The 21,570-nt window shown below is 39.4% G+C and overlaps 1 protein-coding gene across 1 annotated transcript; it reads right to left on the bottom strand.

Annotated features, from left to right (window-relative positions):
* Positions 1-279: 279 nt before the first annotated feature.
* On the bottom strand, positions 280-1,020 carry LOC131069970 (MFS-type transporter clz9-like). Its single transcript, XM_059215412.1, has one exon. The coding sequence runs from the start codon at positions 1,018-1,020 to the stop codon at positions 280-282; it is 741 nt and encodes a 246-aa protein (XP_059071395.1).
* Positions 1,021-21,570: the final 20,550 nt, after the last annotated feature.

Here is a 21,570-nt window from a genome sequence, read left to right on the forward strand (position 1 = left end):
TTGGGTCCAGTCTAGTATGTCAACTTGTGTTGGAAAAGACATGTCTACTGATGTACTTTCCAAACCGTCATTTGGCTGGCTGGTTTGTGAGGGAAGACATAGTTCGGTAGTTTGTGGTGTCAAACTTGTACCCTCAACTGTTTCTTGTGTTCCGCTATGAGGTTTTACAAAATCTTGAATGTCTTCCTCATTATAACCAGCCAACTGCAAGCAAGATTTCATTGCCATATACTCTGGTTCTTCATCCCTTGAAATGGCATCATGTTTTGTTCCAACAGTTCATTGTATATCAAATGTAACCTCAAATGCCTCACTTGGCCCCATATCATTTTGTACTGCAGATCGGTTAAGTGGCCAAATCCCTTCCCTATGGAAGCCACTGATTATATTAGTCGGTGCCAATTCTTGGGAAAAGGCCTTGCTCGCAAGAGTTGCCATCTCTTCCCTTCCAATTTTAATTTGTGGGTACTTCGACATCCATATAGTCCTCTTCTTTTTGAAATAATTCTTGAAAGGTGAGAATGCAGAAACATCAAGTGGCTGCATTTTGTGGCATGTATGAGCAGGAAGGGTTACCAAATCTATACCTATCTGCCTTGCTTCTTCAATTATCTTGAAGTCTACATGGCTGCCCTGACCATCGAAGATCATTAGGGCCCTACGTGAGGGTGAAACTCCACCAGGGACTGAACATGCAAAATGTTCCAACCAATTTAAGAACACCTCCTTTTTCATCCATGCATGTTCTTGGACTGCCATGCATTCTCCTAGCTCAAGGTTTGTAATGTAGTTTCGAATATGCCTCTTATATTTGAACAAATAAAATCCAGGAATTCTGAAACCGCATGCACTAACACATGCCAGAATAGTAATCCACTCTCTACTCTTGTAAATTAGGTGCGGTACACACCTCTGGCCCAATTTGGCTATCACCCTCATTCCATAATTCCTCCCAGCTTGCACACCAGTCTCATCACAATTCCAATTCTGACTGCTACTATAGTGATTGAGGTTGTACATTACCTTCAAGTTGTCATAGAAAGAGGCAAAAATACAAGGTCGAAGAATAATAGCCCTATCGGAGTCCACTCCTTCTACTACTCTCATCGTCAGATTAGGGTACCTTCATCTAAAACCTACCCACCATGACCTCCCTGACATCCCATTTTTGAATGGATTATTCCTATTCTCAGTAATTTGGGCAACGGTTGATTGAAGTTGATTGATTTGGAGACTATGACCAATTTCAGCCATGTCTTTGCACCATTGGACAACTTCATCCTCCTCCTCTGCTGATAAAATGGTGCATGGACCCCTCACAGTCGTGTTTGTGGTTCCCATCAGCCATGCCCTCAAAGAGGCAATGGGGATACCATACTTGATTGATGTGCCTCTAAGAGACATGTGATTGTCTTCTATGCATGATATTGCTTCTTTCATGTTAGATATGCTCCATTATGGTTTGGAAACCTTTGAGGCCACCTGTACTTGTGGTGTTTCTAGAATAGGATTACAAGTTGTAGTAGAATGGTCATGTACAATAGTAGTTTCCACATTAGTTGCATTGTTAGTTGAAAGGTCATTTACAACAAGAGTCATTGGGTCTTCATTTTGGACAAAACTATCTTCATCAGGGAAGTGCACCCCACAAGTGACTCTAACTATTTGACATCTAACACATTTGTTTCCCTTTCTACCTTGTGCCATTATGTTCAGTGAACTTGCAATGATAAGGTACCAACGATAAAATGCAACTATGTGTGCCTATATAAATATAAATATACAAAGACAAATCATTGAAATGAAACCCTCAATGCCATTGAGATAAATAATGAAAAACAAATCAATTTATGTAGGTACCAATGAGTACAAATCCATCATTGAACATCTTTGAACAAAATAAAATGGTCATGTGTCTCTATTTTTGTATGTCTGATAATATAGACAATAACCATATAGCCAGAGAACTCGAAATAGCCATACATGAGTTAAGTATGTAACTATGATGTGATTGAAAGTTGGATATTGCTAATATTATATTAGATAGTGAACAATTACATCATTGAACGTGTTTCAAAAAAATAAAATGGTGTTGTGTGTGTATATACATATATATATATATACACACACACACACATAGGTAAAAAACTTGAAACATTATACAACAAGGAGAGAAACTAGAAGCACGAGATGCATGAGTGAAAGATGTAACTGTGATGTGATTAAAAACTGGATATTGTTGATAAAGTATTAAGATGCAAATTCATTTCTCAAATGACTAATGATTGAATGATGTTGTTGTATTTATCATATGAAATTTATTGGAAGTAATATATTGTATGCCTTATAATATTATTCACAGTGAGTTTATTAACAAATTGAAGGCAAAGCAAATAATGAAAATGCCTCAAAAAATCTTCATTTCCCAAAGTTTTTAGGGCAATGTAGTTGGCGGTAATTCATGCCAAGTGGCCCATAACATGTATGTGAGAAGGTTGTTATATGTTGACAATAACACACACACATTTATGTGTGTGTGTGTGTGTGGACAACAACCTTATAGCCAATATATAGTCACTGTAAGTAATAGTACTAGGCATACACATTATTGTAATGATTAATAATGAAGGGGTTTCAAATAATTATGAACAATAATCAAATTTTTTTGCATTCTCTGTAATTATTTTGGCATTATAAACATAGAGACACCATTTAACAGTGCACCCATAACATGAAATGATAAATAATGAAGGGGTTTCAAAGAAAATGAAGAGATATTCAATTGCTTTGCCATTCTCTGTGAGGATTTCAGAATTTATAAATTGTAAGAGAGCATTGAAATGAAACTGTAAACCTCATACAAAGAAATCATCAATAGACAAAGCATAATGCAGCTACAAAGGAGCTAAACCATCATTGGACATCCAATATGGTTGTTAATATTATTTACAGTGACTATATTGAAAGAAATGTTGGTTTATTGAAAACAGTATAATTTCAATTGAAAGATTTATAGCATTTAACGTTGACTGCAAAGGGAATTTAGTTATTCTGTGTGTACCAACCTGAATGTGCGCCCTTGAATAAGGAATGTGTAGAGGGTATTTGTAGAGCTCAGGAATATGCAATGAATTGGATTGTAATGAAAGTGACATGAAAAATTATGTCTTATAATATAATTCGAATGTGCAATGCATTCGATTGTAGTAGCTAGCTATTTTCAAATTTGAATTTTTGTGGGAAACAGTTAGTCATGTCATATTAAATATGCAGTCCTCCATTGCTTTAAATTGTTCAGTTTTCTTTTATGCTTTGAATGAAACTTGGTTTTTAAATTTGATTTTATGCAAATTCTTGGTTACTGGGGAGTCCTACACCAATTGTTGCAAATGCAGGTACCAAATGCAGATCCATTTAATGCGTGAAGTTGTGAAGTGATATTTGAAAGAATATACACTTAAGTGTCTAAGAAGTCTAAAGTTGATTGTTTTTATGTCATGTAATGCACCAATAGTTGTGCATATGTAATTTTAATTGGAGTACATTTTTACTTTTTAGCCACTTGCATAAAGTGGCAAATGTAAACATTAAGTTTTTTTAAAAATAAAAATGTTTGTTATTTGTGAGAGTTGTATTGTATTAAAATAGGAAATGTACTAGTAGTTTTTTATTTTTTTTACTTTTTGGTTGTCAACTACTAATTCATTTGTGAAGATGTATTGGTGTTAAAATAAACATTTACTGGTATTTTATACTTATGTACTGACAAAAAAAATTTATGTTTTGGGGGGTCAACATGGAAATAAGGTGACGATTATTGGAACTATGTTATCTATTGGTACTCTTCCCCTACACTAACAAATAAAAAACAATAAATAAATTAATATTTAAAATTATATCTACAAATAAATAAATTTAAAATAATTAATAATTAATTTTTTAAATTATAACTACAAAAAAAAAACCTACTTGGCAAGAAGGGGGTTGGAGTTAAGTTCTTCTTGTGTTCGGCCGAACTCCCAAGCATCTCACAGTGCAAATGAGGGGGTCGACCTAATTTTGGGTTGATAAATACCTTTGTCCAGCCAAACTGAGTTCGACTGAACAAAAGGGGCGACACAGCGCCACCTGGGTGCCATGCGACGCCAAAAGAGTTCGATTGAACTCAATTCGGCCGAACATGCCCAGGTTGGCCCTAGGTGTGATGCGCCTTTTTGCTTTGGCCCTCTTTCATATTTGGATATTCTGCACTCATCAGGATCATACTTCTATTTTTCGGATACAGATACTGATGCTCTAAATGCAGTCTTAGATTTTCCATGTGAGTCTCCAAACTTGCTCAATTCAAAAGCAACAATCTTTCCAACCAACATATCTCTTGTCATAGTAGTCACACTCTGGATTTCATCACTAGCAACAACCTTATGTTTATAAGAAAGAGGCAAAGATCTCAGCACCTTAGCAACAATTTCATCTTCTTTAAGGTTTCCACCGACACATTTGATTCCTAGGACCAAATCATTCACCTTAGCCATGAAAGAGTGTATGTTCTCATCTTCTCCCATCTTTAGCATCTCATACTTTCCTGTCAAACTTTGTAACTTAGCAACTTTCACTTGTTTATCTCCTTCATACAGGACCTCAAGCTCCTCCTAGATCTAATGTCTGGTCTGAAGTTCCCATTACATTTGTCATCTCAGAATCAATCAAGGCACTAAGCAATGCTTCCTTAGCTCTAATATTATGTTCAACTTCCTTGATCTCATCAATAGTAACCGGTCCATTCAGAGGAGAAGAATAGGCATTCTTTGTAATCTTCCAGTAATATTCTCTAAGACATTTCAAGTGCACTTCCATCTAGTTCTTCCATATAGCATAGTTACTTCCATCAAACCTCAGACTATCCTTCTTAAACATAACACCTACAGCTGCCATCACGAATCTCCTCAAGTGGTTAAGCTTCTTTCAGAGGATCTAGCTCTGATACCAATTGTTGGGAGCAACAATGAATGAAGACTAAGAGGGGTGGTGAATCAGTCTTCACCGGATTGGCAAACTTAACCACAAATACAGATCTGATAAACTGTAGCAATAAGAAAGATAAGCAAATTAATAGCACAACACACAACGCCAAGATTTGGATGTGGAAAACTCGGTTAAGGGAAAAACCACGGTGGGAACCTACCCACTGTCAGATGATACTCTACAGTAGTATGTGAACTATTACAATGGGGGGTGCACATGCATTCAAGCACACTACCTAGAGCTCACTGCTCAAATATAATGACCCGAAAGGCTACAACCCTCAGGGAAGTCTCTTTGACTTACAACAAGATTCGAACTACAATCTAGAAGAAATGAAATGAAATAATAGCATCTCCAAATGCTCAAATTATAGTTCTGGTTAAGCATAGTTGTCTACTCAGCAACACCAATCTCTCCTTAATCACAACACTGAAAGATGAATCCCTTGATTGCACATACACCTCTCTAATAATGCAGACATAACCTCGATCTCTAAATTACATGACAATATCGCTTATGTATACAATTCATCAACCTTGACAATAAGGCCAACTAAACCCTCAACTCACATATACAAAATTACATCACACGATGGGTATATGCATGAAGTTGTGGTACCAAAAAGGTGCCACACTTCAAAAAAAATGAAAAATTCTCATAAAGCGCATGCCTTATAAGGCGAGCGCCTTATGCGCATTTAAAACTTAAAAAAACCCCTACTCCGCATTTTGGATGCATTCTGGATTCCCAAACCTGCGTTTTGGCGATTTTGGATGTCATTTTCTTGCGCTCGCCCTTTGTAAAATCTTGATATTGGGCACTAAGTTGCCAATCTCTCATCAAAATGCCACCACGCCATCGAAGAGATCGAAGAGGTATGCATTTTTATTTTTTTATTGTCATTTTTTTATTAATTTGAAAATTAAACTAGGTTTATTGATTTAAATTTATTTTCATTATCAGGAAATGAGATTAGACAAGAAAATGTTGAAAACACTCAATCACCTCCTCATGAAGACCATATTGAAGAAGAAGCACATCAATCACCTACTCATGAAGACTATATTTAAGAAGAAGCACATCAAGAACCTCCTACAATCCCTAGACATCCCATAGGTACACAAGAAAACCTATTAGGCCAAATAGAAAATAGCCAAAAAGAGCTTGAAGGTTTAATCACAAGGCAAAAAGATCCTATTGGAACAAACTCCCATAAGAAAAACCTTGACAGTTCTTTGCAATCTATTGTATCTCACATACAACCTATGAGTGGGCAAATAAATTTTTGGTCTACTAAGAAGGAAGAACAAAAGCAATTTTATGCTGACAAATTATCATATGCAGCAATGAATAAAAAGAAAATTAATAAATTTGACTTGTGTGCTCTTTTTATGGACCCCCGAACGAATCAATCTTTACACCCTGGATGTAGGAGATTCCCTATTCATTGGTTTCATCATGAAGGGATTAAGAACAATTTTTGGGGTAGGTGGTGGATGGTATTTGATCAGCCCCCATGCAATAATCATGAGGTACCTCAATACTTTTTGAGAAAATTGTACTGTGAGTTTGTCCTTAATGAGATCCCAAACTATTTTGATTTTCTAGATTTCCAAGGTAGAGGTGGGGGTTCCTCTCATGATAGAGAGGGTGCACAGCATGATCCAAATCTCCCACCAAGACCCTTGGCCAGACCTATGGTGGAGCATGTTATTATTCCTTCCATTGTGAAGGAGAGTATTGAGGTCAAAACTCTAGACTCGATTAGCTCACTCACTCAGACCCTTATACAGTATGATAGGCCTCTAGTAGAGGGTGATGCGAGTGATGATGTTGATTCTTCTAGGCATCGAGTTCTAGCTCATTTTTTTCGATCTTGTGGTTCTCTTTGCACTTATGATCCTTATAGTTCTTAGAATGCACGTGCACGAGCGAAGTTTGCTACAGAGAACATTGTCATGACAGAATCCTTGCTGAACAAAACATTTGGCATTGATACCCAGGTGAATTTCATTACAAGTTCATTTCATTCTTTTTATTAAATCTTATATGTAAATTTGAGAATATATCTAAATAAGTAAACTATTACGATAAAAAATAAGGGTCAAAGTGTTCACAATACTAGCAACATTCCTGCAGCACCCTTTTCCACGACTTTGTTGACTCCACAGGTATACAACGAGTGAAGAAATATAATTATTATATGTAGATAGTTGAACCTTATGTAAATGATTTTCTACTTACTCATTTTGGATGTCAAATAGTTTGATGCTAGAGCTTCAACATCAACACCTCGTAGTGTATTTCATCGACAATCTTTCACCCAGGTAAACAATTTATCTTTAATGTTGTTATTAAATAATATAGATAGTTTTGGCGATTAGTCAATATACTTTGTTTAATTTTCAGATGTTGACATCAAAGACTCCTCATGTTGTCTGCGCATCAATGGAGCGTAGTGTTGCTGCAGCAGCAGCAAGTTCAGCTGCTTTAACAGAAGTATGAGACATTTGTAAATTTAGTAAATTTAGCATTACATTTGTTATCTTAATAATATGTTATTGAAAATTTCAACGATACTTGTATTTAGTTTAATTTATAGTGTGATGCTTATAGGAGGGGCTTGTCACTCCAGATCATGAACGTGCACCTGTTGTGGATGAAAATCATGATTATTTGTATGTGGTAAGTGACTATTCTTTTATATGTCATTCTAAAATTCAATTTTTGTATATGCTAACATCATTCTTTCCATTGTATCAAGTGGAGTTACAAAAAAATCTGGAGAGGAGGTTGAGTGGACGTACTTGAAAGACACCTGCATCATATACATCTCCATCCCCTCGATAAGAAAATATATCTCGTGATTTGTTTCCTTCCTCTAGAGGGAAATAAATAGAATAGGGTCCTATTTTGTATTATGAATATGTGGCATTCTATCTCCATATGGCTTTTGGAAAGCTCCTATTTGACTTTATTGGATACCATGTTGTATGCCTATATGGCAAATTTGAACATATGTTTTGTATTACGAATATGTGACATTCTATGTCCATATGGCTTTTGGCAAGCCCCTTTTTGACTTTATTGGATATCATGTTGTATGCCTTTATAGCAATTTTGAACATATGTTTTGTTTTATGAATATGTGAAATTCTAATTCCATATGGATTTTGGCAAGCCTATTTGTTTGTATTGGATATATTTGATAGTTTTAACGGTATACAATGTTGCATGGATTTGTAGTTTTTTGGTTAATGCAAATCATTTATCATGGTTATCCATAATTGCAGTACAAATGATTACATGAATATCTGCACAAAGTTTATTGTTACTTAAGCTTTGAACCTAAATATGTGTTTGTAATCCAAGACACGAGCTTATGGAGATCAACACAAATTCAATAGTTATAGTCAAAATAAGACTATATAAAGGAAACATGGAAAGAACCAAAATTAGATAATGTAAGACACCATTGTACCAATACCCATTCTAAAAAAATTGCATAGCCCATAAACTTATATTCATCTAATGCATGCACTTAGGCGATTTCATTGCTAGGGTGTGGCCCGCAACAATCGAGCAAGTTGGAGAGAAAAAAGAAGATATTCCTAGCGTAAACCCGACCACCCCGATGGGTACGAACTGATGATTCGGTGTCGCGACGAGCGGATTGAAAGATGGGGCATTGTACAACTTTTCATTTAACTCAGCTAACACTTTTTGTCTCAACCGAGAAAGTGTCGCCACAAGCAACTGGATTCGAGTCTACCGAAACCGAGAGAGGATTTTTTAGAGTGCCATAACATGACCCCGTGGGATCAGACGACTCATTCTTATGATTAACAAGCGCCGAGAAACGCGATGCCAAATATTGACAACTTTGATCAACTTGAGCACTTAGGCAATTTCGCTGCTAGGGTGTCGCCCACAACGATCAGGCGAGTTGCAGAGCAAAAAGAAGGAATTCCTAGCATAAACCCAACCACCCCAATGCATACGAGCTAATGGTTCGGTGCCACGATGAGTGGATTGAAAGATGGGGCATTGTGCAACTTTTCATTGAACTCATATGACGCTTTTTGTCGCAACCGAGAAAGTGTCGCCACGAGCAACTGGATCCGAGTCTACCAAAATTGAGAGAGGATTTTTTAGAGTGTCATAACACGACCCCGCATGATTAGATGACATGATCTTATGATTAATAGGCACTGAGAAACGCGATGCCGAATATTGACAACTTTGAGCAACTTGAGCACTTAGGCGATTTCGCTGCTAGGGTGTGGCCCGCAATGATCGGGTGAGATGGACAACAAAAAGAAGGAATTCCTAGTGTAAACCTGACCACCCCGACGTGTATGAGTTGATGGTTCAATGCTGCAACAAGCGGATTGAATGATGGGGCGTTGTGCAACTTTTCATTGAACTCATCTGACGCTTTTTGTCACAACCGAGAAAGTGTCGCCACGAGCTACTGGATCCGAGTCTACCAAAATCGAGAGAGGCTTTTTTAGAGTGCCATAACACGACCCTATAGGATCAGATGAATCACTCTTATGATTAACGAGCGCCAAGAAATGTGATGCCGAATATTGACAACTTTGAGCAACTTGAGCACTTAGGCAATTTCATTGCTAGGATGTGGCCTGCAATGATCGGGCGAGTTGGAGAGCAAAAAGAAGGTATTCCTAGTGTAAACTTGACCACCCTAACACGTATGAGCTAATAGTTCAGTGCTGCAACAAGTGGATTGAAACATGGGGTATTGTGCAACTTTTCATTAAACTCATCTGATGCTTTTTGTCGCAACCGAAAAAGTGTCGCCAAGAGCAACTGGATCCGAGTCTCCCAAAACCGAAAGAGGCTTTTTTAGAGTGCCATAACATGACCCCATAGGATTAGATGGCATGATCTTATGATTAATAGGCACCGAGAAATGCGATGTCGAATATTGACAACTTTGAGCAACTTGAGCACTTAGGCGATTTCGCTGCTAGGGTGTGGCCCGCAACGATCAGGTGAGATGGACAACAAAAAGAAGGAATTCCTAGCGTAAGCCCGGCCACCCCGACGTGTATGAGTTGATGGTTCAATGCCACAATGAGCGGATTGAAAGATGGGACGTTGTGCAACTTTTCATTGAACTCATCTGACGCTTTTTGTTGCAACCGAGAAAGTGTCGCCATGAGCAACTAGATCCGAGTCTACCAAAACCGAGAGAGGATTTTTTAGAGTGCCATAACATGACCCTATAGGATTAGATGACTCACTCTTATGATTAACGAGCATCGAGAAACGTGATGCCGAATATTGACAACTTTGAGCAACTTGAGCACTTAGGCAATTTCGCTGCTAGGATGTGGCCTGCAACGATCGGGCGAGTTAGAGAGCAAAAAGAAGGTATTCCTAGTGTAAACCTGACCACCCTGACACGTATGAGCTAATAGTTCAGTGCCACGACAAGTGGATTGAAACATGGGCCATTGTGCAACTTTTCATTGAACTCATCTGATGCTTTTTGTCGCAACCGAGAAAGTGTCACCAAGAGCAACTGGATCCGAGTCTGCCGAAACCGAAAGAGGCTTTTTTAGAGTGCCATAACATGACCCCATAGGATCTAACGACTCATTCTTATGATTAACGGGAACCGATAAACACGATGTCGAATATTCACAACTTTGAGCAACTTCAACACTTAGGCGATTTTGCTGCTAGGGTGTGGCCCGCAATGATCGAGAAAGTTGGAGAGAAAAAAGAAGGCATTCCTAGCATAAACCCGGCCACCCCGATGCATACAAGCTGACGGTTCGGTGTCACGATGAGTGGATTGAAAGATGGGGCATTGTGCAACTTTTCATTGAACTCATCTGACGCTTTTTGTCGCAACCAAGAAAACGTCACCACGAGCAACTGGATCCGAATCTACCAAAATCGAGAGAGGCTTTTTTAAAGTGTCATAAAATGACTCCGCAGGATCAGACAGCTTGTTCTTATGATTAACGGGCGCCGAGAAACACGATGTCGAATATTGACAACTTTGTGCAACTTGAGCACTTAGGCGATTTCGCTGCTAGGTTGTGGCCCACAACGATCGAGCGAGTTAGAGAGAAAAAAGTAGGAATTCCTAGTGTGAACCTAGCCACCCCAACATGTATGAGCTGATGGTTTGGTGCCATGACAAATGGATTGAAAGATGGGGCATTGTGCAACTTTTCATTGAACTCAATCTCACGCTTTTTGTCGCAACCAAGAAAGTGTCGCCACAAGCAACTGAATCTGATTATACCAAAACCGAGAGAGGCTTTTTTAGAGTGCCATAACATGACCCCGTATGATCATACAACTCATTCTTATGATTAACGGGCATCGAGAAACGCGATGCCGAATATTGATAACTTTGAGCAACTTGAGCACTTGGGCGATTTCGATGCTAGGGTGTCGCCCGCAATGATCAGGTGAGTTGCAGAGCAAACAAAAGGCATTCCTAGCATAAACCCAACCACCCCAACATGTACGAGCTGATGGTTCAGTGTCACAACGAGCGGATTGAAAGATGGGGCATTGTGCAACTTTTCATTGAGCTCATCTAACGCTTTTTGTCACAACCGACAAAGTGTCACCACGAGCAACTGGATCCGAGTCTACCAAAACCAAGAGAGGATTTTTTAGATTACCATAACATGAACTTGCAGAATCAAACGGATCATTCTTATGATTAACGGGAGTCAAGAAACGCGATGCCAAATATTAAACACTTTGAGCAACTTGAGCACTTAGGCGATTTCGCTACTAGGGTGTGGCCCACAATGATCTGGCGAGTTGGAGAGAAAAAAGAAGGCATTCCTAGTGTAAACTTGGCCACCCCAATGTGTATGAGCTGATGATTCGGTGTCGCGACAAGCGAATTGAAAGATGGCGCATTGTGCAACTTTTCATTGAACTAATCTGACACTTTTTGTCACAACCGAGAAAGTGTCGCCATGAGCAACTGGATCCAAGTCTACCAAAATTGAGAGAGGCTTTTTTAGAGTGCCATAACATGACCTCGCAAGATTAGATGACTCATTCTTATGATTAATCAGCGCCGAGAAACGCGATGCCGAATATTGACAACTTTGAGCAACTTGACAACTTAGGCGATTTCGCTGCTAGGGTGTGGCCCGCAACGATCGGGTGCATTAGAGAGCAAAAAGAAGGCATTCCTAGCATAAACCTGGCCACCCTAACGCATACGTGCTAATGGTTCGGTGTCGTGACGTGCGAATTGAAAGATGGGGCATTGTGCAACTTTTCATTGAACTCATATGATGCTTTTTGTCGCAACCGAGAAAGTGTCGCTACAAGCAACTGGATCTGAGTCTACCGAAATCGAGAGAGGCTTTTTTAGAGTGCCATAACATGACCCTGTAGGATTAGATGACTCATTTTTATGATTAACAAGCGCCGAGAAACGTGATGCCGAATATTGACAACTTTGAGCAACTTGAGCACTTAGCCGATTTCGCTGCTAAGGCGTGGCCCGCAATGATTGGTGGAGTTGGAGAGCAAAAAAAAGGCATTCCTAGTGTAAACTCGGCCACCCTAACACGTATGAGCTAACGGTTCGGTGCCACGATGAGTGGATTGAATGATGGGGCATTGTGCAACTTTTCATTGAATTCATCTGATGCTTTTTCTTGCAACCGAGAAAGTGTCACCACGAGCAACTGGATCCAAGTCTACCAAAACCGAGAGAGTCATTTTTAGAGTTCCATAACATGACCCTGAAGGATTAGATGACTCATTCTTATGATTAATGGGCGTCGATAAACATGATGCCAAATATTGACAACTTTGAGCAACTTGAGCACTTAGGCGATTTCGCTGCTAGGGTGTGGCCCGCAACGATCGAGCAAGTTGCAAAGAAAAAAGAAGGCATTCCTAGTGTAAACCCGGCCACCCCGATGCATATGAGCTAACAGTTCAGTGCCACGACAAGTGGATTGAAAGATGGGGCATTGTGCAACTTTTCATTGAACTCATCTGACGCTTTTTGTTGCAATTGAGAAAGTGTCGCCACAAGCAACTGGATCCGAGTCTACCAAAACCGAGAGAGGATTTTTTAGAGTGCCACAACATGACCCCGCAAGATTAGACGGATCATTCTTATGATTAACAAGCACCGAGAAATGCGATGCCGAATATTGACAACTTTGAGCAACTTGAGCACTTAGGTGATTTCGCTACTAGGGTGTGGCCCGCAATGATTGGGTGAGTTGGAGAGAAAAAAGAAGGCATTCCTAGCATAAACTCAGCCACCCTAACACATACGAGCTGAAGGTTCGGTGCCGCGATGAGTGGATTGAAAGATGGGGCATTGTGCAAATTTTCATTGAACTCATTTAACGCTTTTTGTCGTAACTGAGAAAGTGTCACCACGAGCAACTGGATCTGATTCTATAGTAACCGAGAGAGGCTTTTTTAGAGTGCCATAACATGACCCCGCAGGATCAGACAACTCATTCTTATGATTAATGGGTGCCAAGAAACACAATGTCGAATATTGACAACTTTAAGCAACTTGAGCACTTAGGCAATTTCGTTGCTAGGGTGTGGCCAGTAACGATAGGGCAAGTTAGAGAGAAAAAAGAAGGCATTCCTAGTGTAAACCCAGCCACCCTAATGTGTACGAGCTAACGGTTCAATGCCTCGAAGAGCGGATTGAAAGATGGGGCATTGTGCAACTTTCATTGAACTAATCTGACACTTTTTGTCGCAACCGAGAAAGTGTCTCCACGAGCAATTGGATCCGAGTCTACCGAAACTGAGAGAGGCTTTTCTAGAGTGCCATCACATGACCCCATAGAATCAGATGACTCATTCTTATGATTACTGGGTGCCTAGAAATGCGATGCCGAATATTGACAACTTTAAGCAACTTGACAACTTAGGCGATTTCGTTGCTAGGGTGTGGCCCACAATGATTGGGCAAGTTGGAGAGAAAAAAGAAGGCATTTCTAGCATAAACCTAGCCACCTCGATGCGTACGAGCTGATGGTTTGATGCCACGACGTGCGAATTGAAAGATGGGGCATTGTGCAACTTTTCATTGAACTCATATGATGCTTTTTGTTGCAACCGAGAAAGTGTCACCACGAGCAACTGGATCCGAGTCTACCGAAACCAAGAGAGGCTTTTTTAGAGTGTCATAACATGACCCTGTAGAATCAGATGACTCATTCTTATGATTAACGAGCGCCAAGAAACGCGATGCCAAATATTGACAACTTTGAGCAACTTGAGCACTTAGGTGATTTCGCTGCTAGGGTGTGGCCCTCAATGATTAGCCGAGTTGGAGAGCAAAAAGAAGGCATTCCTAGCATAAATTTGGCCACCCCAACACGTACAAGCTGACGGTTCGGTACCGCAATGAGCGGATTGAATGATGGGGCATTGTGCAACTTTTCATTGAATTCATCTAACGCTTTTTATCGCAACCGAGAAAGTGTCGCCACGAGCAACTGGATCTAAGTCTACCGAAACTGAGAGAGGCTATTTTAGAGTTCCATAACACAAACCTGAAGGATCAAATGACTTGTTCTTATGATTAATGGGCATCGAGAAACGTGATGCTGAATATTGACAACTTTGAGCAACTTGAGCACTTAGGCAATTTCGCTGCTAGGGTGTGGCTTGCAACGATCGGGCGAGTTGTAGAGAAAAAAGAAGGTATCCCTAGCATAAACCCAGCCACCTCAATGCGTATGAACTAACAGTTCGGTGCTGTGATGAGCGGATTGAAAGATGGGGCATTGTGCAACTTTTCATTGAACTCATCTGATGCTTTTTGTCGCAAACGAGAAAGTGTCACCACGAGCAACTGGATCCGTCTCTACTAAAACAGAGTCTTTTTTAGAGTGCCATAACATAACCCCATAGGATCAGATGACTCATTCTTATGCTTAATGGGAGTCGAGAAACGCGATGCCGAATATTGACAACTTTGAGCAACTTGACAACTTAGGCGATTTCGCTGGTAGGGTGTGGCCCGCAATGATCGGGTGAGTTGGAGAGAAACAAGAAGGCATTCCTAGCGTAAACCCAGCCACCCTAATGCGTACAAGCTAATGGTTCAGAGCCGCGACGTGCAAATTGAAAGATGGGGCATTTTGCAACTTTTCATTGAACTCATATGATGCTTTTTGTCGCAACCGAGAAAGTGTCGCCATGAGCAACTGGATCCGAGTCTACCAAAACTGAGAGAGGCTTTTTTAGAGTGTCATAACATGACCTCGCAAGATCAGATGACTCATTCTTATGATTAATGAGCACCGAGAAATGCGTTGTCGAATATTGACAACTTTGAGCAACTTGAGCACTTAGACGATTTTGCTGCTAAGGTGTGGCCCGCAACGATCGGCCAAATTGGAGAGAAAAAAGAAGGCATTCATAGCGTAAAACTGGCCACCTTGATGCGTATGAGCTGACAGTTCAGTGCCGCGACGAGCGGATTGAATGATGGGGCATTGTGCAACTTTTCATTGAATTCATCTGACGCTTTTTATCACAACTAAGAAAATGTCGCCACGAGCAACTGGATCCGATTCTACCAAAACCGAGAGAGGCTTTTTTAGAGTGCCATAACATGACCCCACAAGATTAGATGGCTCATTCTTATGATTAATGGGTGCCAAGAAACGCGATGCCGAATATTGACAACTTTGAGCAACTTGAGCACTTAGGTGATTTCGATGCTAGGGTGTGGCCCACAACGATCGAGGGAGTTGGAGAGAAAAAAGAAGGAATTCCTAGTGTAAACCCAGCCAACCTGATGCATATGAGCTGGCAGTTCAGTGCCGCGACGAGCGGATTGAAAGATGGGGCATTGTGCAACTTTTCATTGAACTCATCTGACTCTTTTTGTCGCAACCGAGAAAGTGTCGCCACGAGCAAATGGATCCGAATCTATCGAAACCGAGAGAGGATTTTTTAGAGCGCCATAACATGATCTCGTAGGATCAGACAAATCATTCTTACATGTCGCTAACATCGAGAAAAACTATGCCGAATTTTGACAATTTTTCACACGTTGAGTGATTGACAACAAATGAGCAATTTTTACTTCTTTTACCATATTAGCAGGGTATACTTCACGAAATGATCCCATGTGATCTCTAATGGTCCAAAATGACATTATTTACATAAAATCACACAAAACAAGACAAAAACACAATTTTTTATATTACAATGCCTCGAATAGTCAAAAATACAAGTCATGTACATATATCCAAATAAGATTGATATTACAATTGTTTACATTTACATTTAATCCAATGAACCATATGGATCTTCTCTACTCTTTATCGTGTCTAGTATGGCCTCACGGTCAGACTCACAAACCTTCCATAGGTTCTTGTTTAGTGGTCTACCCCCATATCTGATCAAATGAACATTTGAAGCTACAACAATGTTAGAATAATGAAGAATCTTCCTATGTGTCTCGAAGTCCTTGAACAACCACAAGTTAGACTTCTTCACTGGGTACCTTCTAAGCCATGTACCAGTAACAACTACTGATCCTGTGGGGTACTCAATATTTTCTCCGTCTACCATAGGGCCATCCAATTTATTTTTTGCATCCACACAACGACACAGGTAATAATTTGTTCCTTCTTCATTGTCTTCAGCTGCAATTACTACATAAACATGCCTTGCAATGATAAAGTGAGAAGAATTTAGCAAACAACTAAGGTAAAATATTAAGGTACAAAAAATTGCATGTGGATAATTTAGCTGGTTGGACTAAATCTAACACATGGTCAAAGTCAATTGATGCTTCCATCTGTGTGAATTGTAGTGCACTCGAAGGTCGGTATGTCTCAGGTGGGATTAGAGGCCTCATACACCATTCGTCCACCCACTCCTTTGACTCACAGTCATTATAGGCACCATCTCTACATGAAGAACAATAACATGCCATCCGCCGCATATGGATAGTCCATGAATCTGCATTAGAGCTTTTGAAAGAGTGTAGCTCACTCGATCCTGTTAATGTACAACAATCTTCTAATTTTGCAATGTTAGTATCATCTACCAACCAAAAAAATCTACGAATTGAAGACTTACCTTGATTACCTAGACCAATTGTACCATTGCACCACTGAACAATTGATTTTGCATCTTTCAAGTTTGCATTCCCTTTTTACTTTAACTCTTCTCATGCTAAAGCTCTTTTAATACATGCTCCTACACCATCATGCTCCCCTTTTCCATGCCCAGCCTCAGATAAATTCCACATATGTTGAATAGCAGTCAACTTATGCATCCTACTCAACCAATAAAACATTCGAGAGTTCTTAAATTGTGATGCACAATTATTTGACCATATGATATGTTGACGGAATGATATGCCTCGGCTAGCCAAATCATCATCGAATATCTGAAAACAACCTTGCACAAACTTTGTAGAGTGTGAGTGATCATCATTGATGTAAAAATTATACTCCCTCAATATCTTCCTATCCTCTTCCATACTATCATGTGCATGAATGAATGCTATATGCACAAATCTTCCTTCTTACAACATCTCTTTGATTTGGAGAGACCCTTGTGTTATTCTTCCAAAAATCTTCAATTAGTGATCTCAAGGCTCCAACAATTGCTTTATCTTTCCATGGTAATCTACCGAAAAATGCCCATAACTCATTGTTATATGGATCCTCCGATCTTTGTTGCCTTCTCATTAGAGTTTGTCTACTTATCTTCAATTGTTTACTTGTCTTTCTAAGGAGGCGAGCTTTCTTAATTTGAGTGCTTACAGTTGTTGATGTAATGACACGTTGTGTGGCATTACTATCTTTTGTGCGTGAGTTAGAACCAACAGTATCATATGCATTCATTAGATTCTTCACAATAGATTTGTCGCTTGATTCAATCGATGTTCTTAGCTAAAGAATCTTCATTATGGGCCTAAATTTCAGATTTCTCATCATTTCAACAAATAGTTGACATCTTCTTGTCTCATTTAAAGGTTCAAAAAATATTTTCCATATCCTGTTAGCATGTCTTTGATAAGTACACTTCAGAATCTTGTCAACCATTCATTTCAAAACATTAGCATCAATATCAATCAAATACTTAGGCTTTCTATGCAAAACTCTAGGAGGTGTTCTCAAACTTTAAGTTACCTCAAGATTAGGAATGTCAACAACATTAGGGATAGGTTGCATACCTTCAACCGGAGATGAAAATGATGACATACCTTGAAATTGAGGTGTACAAGATGATGTAGCTCCAATACTTGATGTCAGTCGTGAAGTACTTGCAACGTCAAATGTCATAGAGGGAGTGCATTCAATATGAGATGTTGTAGACACCAATGGTGTGCCAATAAGAGATGGTGTGCCTTCAACTTGAGATGTAAGAGATGGGGTGCCTTCAACTTGAATTGTGGTAGACATGCTCTCAACCTTGGGATTCAATTGTCTCATTGCACAAAGGTTTTGCATCCGTTGCCTTTGTATGGCCAATTTTGTCTCTCTTAGATTGGATGGATGTTTCATGTTCCTCTTCACTTGGCACCTCTTCTTCTATGGTATTCGATTTCCTTTGTTCACGAAGTTGCTTCATTCCTTCTCTTTTTTTTGCATTCTTAGCTTTGCGCTCTTCCGATGTTACATTTTTTGGTCGTTTCCTTGGCATGATGATGATTTCTACATGTACATGCACATAAAAGAGAATAAAGTGAAATTATGCATCTATGATTGTCCTAATTATGCGTTAAAATAGATATATGAAATTGAAATTATTTCATGTATTCCTTTTTTAAATTATTTCATAAGATCTTAACAAAGGTTGTATGAAATTGCAAATTTTGTTTTAAAACACTAAACAAATAATTTTCTTATGCAACTTCCTTCAAATGCATTGTTAAATCTAATGTAAATCTAATAGGATTATAATCAATTTTGAATCACACTTTTATTCTAACATTTAAACAAAATAACACTTAATAAGTATTTGAATTCTAAAAACAAGAAAATATTACCTCAATTATTCAAATTTGACAAAAAAAACTATGTTCTTCCTCTTTGATGTTGCCAAATGAAAAAAAAGGTGGTGGAGAGCAAATGGAATGTATAAAATAACCTTGCATAAAATGTCAACACCATGCAAAAAGCATTTTTTTGTATGATCATGTGTAGAAAGAAGACAAAATGAGAGAATGTGGACTTGGATCACGGGTCAAGGGTCCCATATAACCGTTTTTTAGTGCAGCTCATTTGGCTAGCCAAATGACTTCCATTGAAATTTTTTAACCTTTGATACATTTCTACTCTATACCCTATAACTGTTTTTTAGTGCAGCTCATTTGGCTAGTGCCAAATATGGCACTAGCAAAGCGCCATATTTGGTGCTAGCCAGATGACTTCCATTGAAATTTTTTAACCTTTGATAAATTTCTACTCTATACCCTATAGTTTGATAGCCACAACCATAAAAATTAAACCATATGACCCTTTAGGACACAATATGGTGTCGTTATGGGTCGTATGGTGTCCTATGACCCCTTAGGACACAATATGACCCCTTAGGACACAATATGGTGTCTTTATGGGTCGTATGGATACCTAAGGGGTCATATGGTGTCCTATGGGGCCATAGGACACCATATGACCCCTTAGGTGTCGTTAGGGATCATATTGTGTCTTAACGGGTCATATGGTGTGTTATGACCCCTTAAGACACCATATGACCCCTTAAGACACCATATGACCCCTTAGGACAACATATGACCCCTTAGGACACAATACAGTGTCATTATGGGTTGTATGGTGTCCTAAGGGGTCATATGGTGTCCTATGACCCCTTAGGACACCATATGACCCCTTAGGACACAAATGGTGTCATTATGGGTCGTATGGACACCTAAGGGGTCATATGGTGTCCTATGGGGCCATAGGACACCATATGACCCCTTAGGTGTCGTTAGGGATCATATTGTGTCTTAACAGGTGATATGGTGTGTTATGACCCCTTAAGACACCAAATGACCCCTTAGGACACAATATGGTGTCGTTATGGGTAATATGGTGTCGTAAGGGGCATATGGTATCCTATGACCCCTTAGGACACCATATGACCCCTTAGGACACAATATGGTGTCATTATGGGTCGTATGGTGTCGTAAGGGGTCATATGGTGTCCTATGACCCCTTAGGACACCATATGACACCTTAGGACGCAATATGGTGTTGTTATGGGTCGTATGGTTTCATAAGGGATCATATGGTGTGCTATTACTCCTTAGGACAAGATATGACCCCTTAGGTGACATTAGGGATCATATTGTTTCTTAACGAGTCATATGGTGTGTTATGACCCCTTAAGACACCATATGACCCCTCAGGACACCTTATGTTGTTATTATGGGTCGTATGGTGTCCGAAGGGATCATCGCACACCATAAGACCATACTAACCCCATATGGTGTACTAGGGGCTCATATGGTGTCCTAAGGGGTCATAGGACACCATATAACCCATCAGGGCACAATATGACCCCTAACAACACCTAAGGGGTCATATGGTGTCCTATGACTCATTAAGACACCATATGGTGTCGTTATGGGTTGTATGGTGTCCTAAGAGGTCATATGGTGTCCTATGACCACTTAGGAAAAAATATGGTGTCGTTATGGGTCTTATGGTAACCTAAGAGGTCATATGGTGTCCTATGATCCCTTAGCACCATATGACCCCTTAGGTGTCATTAGGGGTCATATCGTGTCCTAGGGGATCATATGGTGTCCTATGACCCCTTAGGACCTAGAGAGAGGAGGGAGTGAGGAAGAAACTGAGGGAAAGAGGTGAGAGAGGGAATTAGATGGGTGTAAGGATGAAGATGGAGATAGCTTGAGGGATAGGAGAATAAGGGAATTGTGAGAGCTAGAGAGGGGAGGGACAAAGAAGAGTATGTATCTATAAGAATGAAAAGCCCGAGAAGAGGTAAGGGGAGAGAGAGAATATGAGATCTAGTTCATAGAGAGAGATGGAACTATGAGGGAAGGGAGATAAAGAAGAGAGAGGTGAGATGGGGGTTTCTATGTACACATTTGGCGCTCTCCCTATTTGGCACATTCAAACAATGTCAGGTCACTATGTTCAAAGACCCATAGAAAAGGTACATTGAAAAAAATGTGAGAATAATATTCCTAATTAAGCCCACAAAGAACATACTTAGAAGGACCTTGGAATCCTTGCTTTCTGATATTGTCCCAAGTAAGACACTTATTTGAACAAAAGAAACAAACAAAGAAATTACACTTGAACTGGCAAAATTTAACCCAAATCTTTTTCGACCAAGAGAAATCCTCCAAAACATTTTTTTCAACATCTAACAACTGTTATCTACTAAAAATAGAATAAAATCCATTAGCATCAAAGCTCCAAGCTAGTGGTATCACACCAACTTTTGACAACCAATTAAAAGCTTTTCAGCATAGACTCTTGCAATCCTGAATTTAAAGTATATAAATTTATTTTAAAAAGTTGGAATTGCAAAAGG

Source organism: Cryptomeria japonica, unplaced genomic scaffold, assembly GCF_030272615.1.
Source record: "Cryptomeria japonica unplaced genomic scaffold, Sugi_1.0 HiC_scaffold_125, whole genome shotgun sequence".
NCBI lineage: Eukaryota > Viridiplantae > Streptophyta > Pinopsida > Cupressales > Cupressaceae > Cryptomeria > Cryptomeria japonica.